This window comes from Mustela nigripes, chromosome X (assembly GCF_022355385.1).
Source record: "Mustela nigripes isolate SB6536 chromosome X, MUSNIG.SB6536, whole genome shotgun sequence".
Classification (NCBI taxonomy): Eukaryota; Metazoa; Chordata; class Mammalia; order Carnivora; family Mustelidae; genus Mustela; species Mustela nigripes.
In genome coordinates, this window is record NC_081575.1 from 123100933 (window position 1) to 123112248 (window position 11316).

The 11316-nt window shown below is 49.5% G+C and overlaps 1 protein-coding gene across 2 annotated transcripts in view; it reads left to right on the plus strand.

Moving 5' to 3' along the window:
* DHRSX (dehydrogenase/reductase X-linked) overlaps positions 1 to 11316 on the plus strand; it is a 141144-nt gene that overhangs the window by 97671 nt on the left and 32157 nt on the right. For both annotated transcript variants that reach the window (XM_059385561.1, XM_059385562.1), the window contains one exon: positions 8225 to 8326. In XM_059385561.1, the coding sequence (XP_059241544.1) occupies positions 8225 to 8326 (102 nt within the window). The remainder of the gene's footprint in view (positions 1 to 8224; positions 8327 to 11316) is intronic.

Sequence of the window (11316 nt, forward strand, 5' to 3'; positions counted from 1 at the left end):
GCTGTGGTCCTTTGGAAGAAAAAACACAACGTGTTCTGTGTCTCGATGGCGTGTGTTCTTCGGGAAGGTTTAACGGCGTTGAGGAATTGGGTCTGCCAAATCTTAATGTGTGCTTTACGAGCACGACGGGGAAATGATGCGGAAAATCGATGTGGCACCCCAGCGAAATGACAGTCATTACCTTGCAGATGCTGGGACCTCATTCCCCGATCCGATTCTCGGGCCCCCGGGGGTGCTGCTGAAGGACGCAGGGCAAGGCGTTTGGCTCAGGATGAGAAGCACCATCATTTCCAAGAGGGACAAATAATACTGGGATGTTTTCATCTTCCCTTTGATGGGATGCAGAACAGCTTCAGGGACAATGATTAGGGAGGCAGTCCTCTCTCAACACAACCTCCTTCATGAAATATTCATCAAGTAAACACAGAGCACCAGCCACCGTCACGTCTTGTTTGTCTGCAAGTCGGTGGAGAGGGGACAGCCCGAAACAAGAAGCGAAACCAAAACAAAACAAAGTGATTTCCTGTTCTTAGGTAACGTTTTAGGAAATAAGTCCAGAAATTTTCCTAAAGTGTGACCATGATCAGCCGGAGGTAATATTTATAGAGGGGTAAATTCTGGAGCTCCCCATAGTGCCCAAAGAATTTTTAAAATCTGACCTATTTAGTATGTTTCATGATGTCCTCTGTGTCTGAAGACTTGATTAAGAATGTAACCAATTCATTTAGAGATTATCAGAGTCTGGATATTTTTAGGGGAGCTTGTTTAAGAGGGGAAGGGAGAAAAAAAGGAGGTGGAAGGAATCTGGACCTCAGTCCTACAAGTTCGGGGAACTGAATTTCACCTACAACCCGAATGAGATTGGAACAGGACCTCAAGCCATAGCTGAGACCCCAAGCCATCTGACCCAGTGCTCCCCAACCCAGACTTCCCGTATAAAGAACTAGGACATAATAAGTGGGAGTCATTTCAAGCCAGTGCGTGTGGGATGTGTTGTTACGCGGCGTAGCTAGCTGCTCCAGCTGGCTTTCGGAGCCCTCAGTCCTGCCCAGAGGGAGGATGGTCCTATAGGACGATGTGCAGCTATATTCCCTGGGTTCTAGCTATACATCTGCTGTCTACACCCAAGTAACTATACTCCCTTCTCAGCAGCGAGCAACGAGGGGGAGCCTGAAAGCCTCTGAGGAGGTCAGATGCTGTAGATAGCAATTCTCTTCATGTCCTAAAAACCTGATTAGGTACCATTGTTTCACTGTGCACCCCACGTGGCTGATGCTTGTCCTTTTTCTACCTGCTTTCTTAGCACCTCTGACTGACCTATATCATCACATAGCATGCTGGTTACATAGGCACAGGAAGGCATTTATTAGGGTCCTGTTTTCCCCCATTTCTGGCCACCAAGCAATTCCCTTGAAGCATTTTTTTTTTTTTAAATGACTGAGGTATTCATGGAGGTACCTGTGTATTTTAGGTCCTCCGAGGTGATTTTTTTAAAGGTACATGGCATGATAATTTATGGTACCCATACATTTTGAAATGATCACCGTATTCTATTCAGTTAACACATCCTCTCATGGAGCTCCCATGTTGTATGCAGTGAACACACTTGTGATCTCCACACAGTAAATTCCAGCATTTAATTCAGTGCTGTTAACTCTCATCACTGTGCTGAGGATGTGCAGGTGGAACGTCATACCCTTTGACCAACATCTCCCCATCCCCATCCCTAGAACCCCCGGCGTCTGCCATTTTGTGTTTCCGTGGGTTCCACGTTTTTAGATGGCACACCTAAGTGAGATCACATGGTATCTGTCTTCCTCTGAATTCTCGTACGGAGCATCACGTCCTCGAGGTCCACCCATGTTGGGAAAAATGTCAGGATCTCCTTCTGTATCAAGGCTGAGTCATCTTCCATTGTGTGGATGGACCAATTGTGTTTCTAACTCTATGAAGAACCTCCATGGTGTTTTCCACAGGGGCTGCCCCAGTTGGCATTCCCACCCACAGTGCCCACCAGGGTCACCAACACCCATCACCTCTTGTCTTTTGGTGATAGACATCCTAACAGGTGTGAGGAGACCTCCCCTTGGGATTTCAATTTGCATTTCCCCCATGGTTGTTTGTGTAGACACTGTCATGGGATCTGAGCGGGGAACTCCCTAGGAATTATGTCTTAAGAGGCTCGACGTGCTGACCAGCAGGCACGAAGCCCTTGGTGATGTCCTTGGGATGGTCTAATACCTCAGCCACGTACAACATCCTCACTACACCTGCATTAATGAGCCACCCATGAGCATCGGGGCTGGGGCAGCCCTGGGGGCAGGGCATCAAGCAAATTAGATCTGCAGGAGGGCGGTTCCCCTCCTCGGAGAAGGAATTGTTTCCAAACTCTTTAGAAAACCCCGTTCCCATGCAACACGCTGGGTGCTTCCTCATCGGCTTGTCTATATGTTGGTTCCAAGCTGCCTTTTTCTCTTTTTGTTGAAAGCAGTTTGGGCTTTCAACAACCTGCTGTTTCTCTTGGGGGCAGATCAGGTGTGTTTTGTCAATTCCCACGTTCTTAATAAATGTGGGCGTCACAACTGTCTTCCTACTCTGTGATCTGAAAAGCCCACGCCTTTCGACAAGAACGCATACCAAACCTCATGACTTGGGTTGCAGTTGTTGCCTTTTTTGGGGTGGTGACTGTTGCCGTTTTATACATGAGCGGCTTGGGCTCGAATTTGTAGGGCATTACAGTGCTGGATGGCTGGGCCACGTATCTCTAGAGAGACGACGCTGGTCGGGGACACCAGGAAAAAATAGGTTTCCCTGGAGGTGGTGTGGGGACATATGCGTGTGTACGGACAGTTTCTGTCTGGAGGAGTTTCTCCAAGGAGGAGTTTGCCTTGATAAGACAAGCCAGCACTCAAGTAGGCACAGAAGGGTGACAGATTGCCCCTTCAAGCTGGTTCTAAGACGACATCCGATGTGTAAGACGGGTTTGGTTGAGGAATGGGCGTCTTGAATGCAAAAGGCTGGGCAGGTGGGTGAGGACGAGATGCACTGACTGGCTCTGCCCACGAGTCCCTGTGAGGACGGAGAATGGTAATGGTTGAGCCACCCAGCGCAGGGCCCTGGACGCTGGCTGTAAGGCTGGGTCGTGATGCTTGGGTCTTTGTAGAGGACTGCCCAGACAGGACGCTCAAACGGTACCATGCCTCCGTGTGTTGGAAAGAGAGGGAATGTGGTGTGCCGTGTAGAGACATGTACTGTCCTGTCCGAGCTGCTGGCTGGGACCCCGTGTGGGACCCCAGTGCCTTGAAGGGTCCTGGGCTCTGGGGTGGGCATCTGGATAACTGCATGAACCTCGTTCCAGATGGATGCCTGAGTCCTGACGCTCCTCTCTGCCTGGATGGTGTCAGCACAGCCTACCTCTCTGGGGACTTTACCTCCGAGCACACCCCCCCCCCCCCAGGAAATACAGCCCCAGCCTTCAGCCCTGGTGGTGGGGCCTCAGAGCCAGCAAAGGGACGTGAAAATGCTCCTTCCTTTATTCATTTTGCTCCCTCCCTGCCAGGGAGCTCTGCCTCTCTGTCTGTCTGCCTTCCTCTCTCTCTTTGTCTCTGTCTGTGACTATTTCTGACGATCTCTCTGTCTCTGTGCACCTGTGTCTGTCTGTCTGTCTGTCTGTCTGTCTCTGTCTCTTTCTGATGGTCTTTTTGTTGTCTCCCTGTCTCCTTATCTGTCTCTGTCTCTCTCTTTATGTCTCTGCCTCTGTCTCTATCTCTGTGTCTGTCTCTCTCTCACTGTGTCTGTCTCCCTTTATGTCTGTGTCTCTCTTTCCCTGTCTCTGTGTCTGTCCTTCTGTCCCCCTCTGTCTCTGTCTCTGTTTCCTTTTGTCTCTTTCTTCCTCTCTGTGCTTGTCTGTCTCCTTTTGTCTGTCTGTCTGTCTCCCTGTGTCTCTGTGTCTGTGTCTTGCTGATTTTCTCTGTTTGTCTCTGCCTTGGTCTCTCCATTTCTAGCACAGCGCTCCCCCCGCCCCCCACCACAGACACTTTCGGGGACAGGCTTACGTGTGCTGCAGACCTAGAGGGCGGGATTTCAGGTCTCAGCAGACAAGGACAGGAGGAGCCTAGACAGCCGCCGCCACATCTGCTTCAAACGTACTCTTTCTTCCGAGAAACAGAGCAACATGGCAGGGGCAGGGAGTGCTCGGGACACTGTCCTCCTCCTGGGCAGACCCCCCGCACTTTGTGGGTCCCCATTCCTCCAAGTGCCTCCCACCCCTGCCCTGGGGTTTACCTAAAGCGGCTCCAGCAGCTGGCAACCCCCCGAATGTGGGGTTGGGTCCCAGGACGGCTCTGGCTGCCTCCCGCACACAGGCACAGGCATGCTCCATCCCCCGGTTGCAGAGTTTCTGTTCCCCACCAGGGAACAGGACAGAGTTTCCTAGCACCGGCTGACCCTGGACACAGGACAGACATGTTTGCTGTTGGGACAGGGTTGAGAGCTCTCATTTTCTCCTGCAGAGGGATGCCCTTTCCCCCCAAACAATGCCTCTCCGCCTTTCAGGGGGCCTGCTCTTCCTAAACTCACCCCCGATTCCATCACGTGGGGGAGCGAGCGGTGACGGGCAGTTCTAGGAGGCTTTTCCTGCCGGGCATCCTCTTCGGAAATGATCTTCCGCATTGTCCCCTCCTGTTAGACGCACTCACTTTGGATCATCCGCACAGGTTTTTAATTTCCGTTTGCGTCTGCGACTTTTTCGTCTGTGGGTACAGATGTTACCCGCGGGGTCAGGTGCTTTGCGATTCCGAGTCCTTCCCTTCTGGTGTTGCATCTTTGCAGATTTTTCTGTCACGACAACGCACACGCCATCAAACGAAACAACTCCGCGCTTCCGTGCCTCTGTCTGGAGTCCGTCGGTAGAGGTGCGATTGTCTGTTCTTTCAAAGTGTAAAAAAATTTGCTGAAACACCGGCAGCCACTTCCCGGATGACTGTTCTTTTGTCATTTTTCTATGGCTGTCATATTCCTCGGTCTGATTACTCCTAATTGCCTTGATGAGGCTATAATAATCGGTATTTTCACAGAAAAGGATTCCTGTCCCTGAAATTTTCATCTTTTTGTTATCAACTTCCCATATTAATATAGAGAGAATGAAGAACCCATCATTATAAAATCTTCCTCATTACAAAAGACCCGTCCCTGTTTTGTAAATTGGCATTCTTCAGCGTTGTCAAGCGTCCTCATCACAGCCTTCTCTGGGTCCTTGTTCCTCTGCTTGTCTGTTGGTCTGTCACATGCTCCAAGATGGGCCCGCGTGAATCCTCTTGTAAGAATCGGGACTTTGGTGTCTCTCCCTGCATATGCAAGAGTTCTTGAGAATGCACGTGGATAGCTGTGAAGATGTGTTGGGAAAAGGCACAAGGTTAGGGTTAGGGTTACCAGAGGACATCATATTGGTCAAGCATTGAGTCCCTACCTATTAAGTCTTTGTGTCCCATTCATGTTTTAGTCTTGAGTTACCCCTGCTTTGTACGAATGAGGTCAACCTCCCCTTGCGTTTGCTTGTTTGGTAACTTTGGGCCTTTTTTATCCCTAATCCTCACTTTTTAAAACTATAATCAACATAGAGAAGACTTCACCTTCCCCCCCCACCCACTGCCACCAGTGGGAGGCCGCCATATTGGTTTTGAATCAGGACCAGGGTCTCAGGGCTCATGCCTCCTTCCTGGGTCTTCCATTCTGTCTACACGGACAGCTGGTATACCTCACATTTTTCCAGTCATGTTTCACAGATACAGTACTTCTTGCCCCTGAGACGTACAGGGAAGTCTTCCATTTCTGTAATTATTCAAATGCAAGTGGGAGGTACCACTGATGGCATTCCAGGTAGAATGGAAAACACCACCCGTGTCTGCTTCTCCCACCTCCAGCTTCCATGTGCCCTGCTGGATCAATGACCCTCACCCCGTTTCCCAATGCACATTGTGGGGCTTGCGTAGTGGAAAAAATGCAGATTTTAGGTGGGTGTGCCAGCTGAGCTCCTAAGAAATGTGACTTCCTTTGTCTTGTCTGAGATCAAGCTGGGTACTTCTGCTCAACAGAGGTGGTACCCATGCCCTGCAACGTGTCTTGTATGTTCCCATTGTCGGGGATGGACCCTGTGATGAGTTCTAGTTTGCAGTGACCGCTCTGTCCTCCCCAGTGGTGGGACTTGATTGATGGGCTCAGAGTCCCTATGCGATGTCAGCCCCTTCCACCGCGCGATCCTTCTCCTTCCTGCCGGTGATATCTTGTAGCACGAACAGTGAGAGAGGAGTAGTTCCTGAATTAAGGTCGGAAAGCCGGTGTTGATGGCAACCATAGAGCCAAGCCCTTCAGCTGCCTCACAAGGTAGTGATCTCTAGGTGGAAAGCTGGCTCTCTGGGTTCTGGCTGGTTAGGAACCCTTTCCTCCAGCGATCAAAGAAAAATGATCTTCTGACTTTACAAAGATGCAGCAACAGTGCTCTCATCCTGGAAGCTGAGCTTGTGTGTCGACCAACCCTGTTATCACCCATTCTCATCACTGGAAGCAGTGTAGATTTCCCCCTTTAAAAAAAAAAAATTATCCTCATAAATATGTTGGGGGAGAATTTGAATGGTGTCTCGGGAATGCCTATCCAGATGGCACTATGTTCTAGAGCAACGCTTCCAAACCATCTGCGGCAAAACCCCTTTCCCAAATCTGTCACAGATTGATACCGATGTAGATAGGGCCGACATGAATTACTAGAAAAATGAAATTTAAAAACACGCAAAACGGAGCCTCCAGTTTTGCTTTTTTTAAATCATTGGATTCAGCAAACATAAAATGACTCTCGATTTTTTTTTTTTTTTTTAATTTTCTAAACACTGTTCTCGATGTTGGGCTGTGTCTTACGGCAGACTGGTAACAAACACTTCCCAGGATGGAACCCATCTGTAGATCTCACTCGGAGGGGCTTTGGTCCAGAAACCTGCCCTCCCCAGCTCCCCCCGTATTTCTTTAGAGAAAATATTGAAAACGGGTCCTTCCTCGTCCTCAGTGGTCACGCGACTTGGCACATAGCGGCTTGGTTCTTCACACGGAAGAAGCTGGGGACTGTAGATTATCTTAAAATGTCCTTTCCAAGTGAAATCAAATATACATGTTCCAAAATATGTACCCTCCCAACCTAGTGCATGTGGCTGGCTCTGCTGTGTTGTGATTACTGTTTTATCTATTTCTTTATTTTGGAGGGGGGAGAGCGACCAAGCAGGGGGAGGGGAGGGGCAGAGGGAAAGGGAAGGAGACAGAGGGTCTCAAGCAGGCTCCCTTCTAAGTGCAAAGCCCCACAAGGCTCAAAACCGAGTGAGATGCTTACCTGACTGAGCCACCCAGGCGGCCCTCCCTCCGTGTTGTGATATTTAAAGTGCTTTACGAGAAGCACAAAACAAAACCGTGAAGACATGTCTCGCGCCCGGGCTGTGTGCCGCTGGTTCTTGGGCATGGGAGCTGCATTCCCCTCTGTTCTGGGGTCTTGCAACCAACATCCAAGGGAGCATGTTCCCAAGAGCTGGTCCCAGAGACCCAAAGTGATGTCCCCATACAAAGACCGTCATGCCAGAGGATGACCCAGCGGACTGATGTCAGCTGCAAATGGTTGGTGCTCTGAGTTCCCCTCTGGAGCTCAGAATGCCTTTCCAAACTCATTCAGTTGTTTGTTTGATGACTGAAGCTCCTTGAGGTTGTAGGTCTGAGGCTCTGACCTTCCTGCTGATTTCGGCCAGGGGCTGCTCTCAGCTCCCCAGAGCCACTGGAAGGATCTTGACCCATGGCCTCTCGTAACATGGCGGCTTACTCTGTTAAAGCCAGCAGGAAAATCTCTCTCCCGCCCACCTTAGCAAGAGGGGATTTACCTAAGGAAATGCAGTCCTGGGAGTGACGTCCCATCATCCTTGCTATATAATGGAACCTACTCAAAGAACTGATATTCCATTTTTTGCCTTACTCTGTTGACAAGAAGCAAGTTACAGGTCCCATCCACACTCAAGGACAGGGTATCATCCAGGGCATGACTCACATAGTGTCTTCATAGGGTGCGTTTCCTGCATGGTACCTTCATCTTTAAAATCCGGTGTCCTTCTCCTAGTGCGATGGAACTTAACTTACTTAGAAACCATTGTAGGCTCTGTAGTCGGTCAAAAGATAATCCGGTGTTTCTGTCCTTTCGCAGTGGAGTTTTTATATTGCGATCTGGCGTCTCTGAAGTCCATCCGGCAGTTTGTCCAGACGTTTAAGAAGAAGAAAATCCCTCTCCATGTCCTGGTCAACAATGGTGAGTCCTGGGGAAATCCAGAGCTGAACTCTGATGCAGACATGCACACCGGCTGTCCCGGGATGGATGTTCTTTGGGAAATCAGGATTTCCATGGAAATTCAGGAGTCTATGTGCTGTGGTCACCGAGGCTTGGCTTCACTGTTGCGTATGGCTTTTGTCAGGGGCATAATCGATTTGAAATGATGGTAAGCCTGATAATACGTTGTATGAAGTCCATATTTTCACTGGCTCATGTGAGCTAATTAGGTATGTCATGAATGTGTATTTGGTTGGGCATTTTCACAAATGTTACCATATTAAGTCCTCAGCACGTCCCCATGGAGGTCATCAGTATGTGGGTTCTACGCCCAACTGTCTCTTGACTTCTTCCCTGTGGCCAGTACTCATCAAATGGACATGTGGAGTCCACATCTCCTCTTCCCCTGCCTTCACCGTGCCCACCTGTCCATCTTCAACACCAACCAACCTTGACCCCGATCCTTTCTTTCAGCCACGCTCAGCTCTTAAGGGCATCTTGGACCCATCTTGGTGCCCGAGAAATTGCTTTCTTCCCCTGCTACACTGAAGAGATGTCGTAGAGGTTCATCCAAACCCTCCACAGTGAGGAGGCAGTGCCATGAACGTGTCTGGACTGAATCCATGTAGAACGCGGGAATGGTCGGAAGTATGGCAGAGAAACACTGGTGTTCGTAGAACATCACACATCGCTTTGAGACTTGGAAACCGGCTGGTCGTGTGTTGAGGACATAAACGGTAATATTAATAGGGTGAAAGGCATAGCCATCAGTCAAACCACAACACCTTCTTTCCAAAATACGTAAAACATTTGCTAAATTATTCATCTGTTGCACGGCAGGGAGAACCTTACCATTGGACCCCTGCGATTATGCCGAACGCATTTGGATAATCCAGGTGAATTTCCCCAACTAAAGAAACTTGATTGACTCTCTTCTCCAAAGTCCTTTTGCCAGGGAAGGGACCCTAGTAAGAAATCACGAGAATGACGATAGGGACATAATCTGCGGGGAAGAGGGAGCTTAAGTCTACATAGTAAGGCTACACCGTATTAGTCCATCTGATTCTGGCTTCCGGGATTCGATTGCCGTCCCCTTCTCTTCTTTCTCTTTGTCTTCACACGTTTTAATGTTTTCTGTCATATCCGTGGGGTTGGTGGGCGGGAAGGGGGTGCAGATAGGCACGCTTCGGCCCAGTGCACCTTTTTGGAAATTCTCAGTGAAGGGAAAGGTGTAGCATCTACAACGTAGAGGGTCTGATGCCCGTGACCTGTTTACACATACAGATGCGTACACGTAGACCTGTGACATGTGGGTGCCGGACAAAGGTACAACTAACACCAGTTCCACCTACTTAGCCTGGAAACCACACGACGTGTGTGTTATTAGTGCTGGTGGTGCTCGTTGGAAGGCTTGGAATGATTTTAATTTTCCGTTCCTCACGGACCTTTTCTGATATTTTTCAAGATTTCCCAAAATGGGCGCACCTTTAATTTATTTGCAGAAATCAGTGATTTGGGATCCCTCCGTCTTGGCGCTGGTGGGAGCATCCTTGGTCAGGGCGTTCCTCACTATTATAAATGTTGAGAATTAGAATATTATGGATTGCCCCGTGTAGACACAAGTTGTCGGGACAGTGAGGGATTTGGTCCAAGTGCGCATCTTCTCTCCTCAATCCACGTAACCCTCAGTAATTAGGGACTAGAGCTCGTCATCCTCGAGCAATTGTTAAGCAGCAGGATGAAACCACTGTAGTGCACTTGTCCAGAATTTGTGAGATTTTATAGACCTGTCCATGCAAGACAGGGGTCATCAGCGGATGCCCCGTGGTTCACTCTCTGATGTTCACTTTCAGGATGACCCCAGTGGTCCTACCATGGTCCCTGTTCTTCTCTGCAGATGGTAAACCAAGCATGCCTGGCTTGTCTAACATTTCTCTGGAGACCTCCACCCAGGGAGGCTGGACCCTCTGTACGCCATGTCTGTTTTCCCTCTAAGGAATCCCATCCATACATTGGCTTTACATCCCTCAGACTTTGCTCCCCACACACCTTCCTCTGTGCTCAAGACCTACCATGGCTTCTCCCTGCCCAAGACACATGGAGACACAACACGTGCACTGTGGAAACCCTGAGCCCTAAGGGAAAATCCCTTGATTCTCCTTGAAATTTCCTTGATTTCTCTTGCATTGACTTGCCTTTTCCAGCTTCTAGAGGCTGTCAGCCTTCCTTGGCTCATGGCTGCTTCCCACCCCGACAGGAGTAGCATCAGCAGCTCCCTCTGTCTCTCTGTAATGTTTGCTTCTGTCCACACATAGCTTCGCTGACTCTGAGCCTTCTGTCTTCCTCTTGTGAGGACATTTGTGGTGACCCCGGACCACTGGGGTCATCCAGAACCATCCTCAGCACTGTATCCCTAATCCAGTCCCATTTGCAAAGTCTCTATCCATCTAAGGACACATATTAACAGGCTCTGCAGATCACGATGTGGACATCTTTGGGGAAGTTACTGTGTCCACCACACTGGGCATGGGATGTGGACATGTTTGGGGATGCCATCTGCCATACATGGACCAAGATGTGGATGTCTGTGGGGTACATGGTTCTGTCTCCCACCCAGGGATCAAGTCATAGATGTTGGTGGGGACATTATTCTCTTCACTATGTGGGGACCAGGACCTGGATGTCTGTGGGGACATTATTCTGTCTTGCTTATGGGGACCAGGACATGGACATCGGTGGGGACATTATTCTCTTCACTCTGTGGGTATTAGGACATGGATGGTTTTGGGGACATTCTTCTGTCCCCCACATGGAGACCAGGATGTGGACATCCCTGGGGACATTCTTCTGTCCCCCACATGGAGATCAGGATGTGGATGTCTGTGGGGACATTATTCTGTCCACTCTATGGGTATTAGGACGTGGCTGGTTCTGGGGACATTCTTCTGTCCCCCACATGGAGACCAGGATGT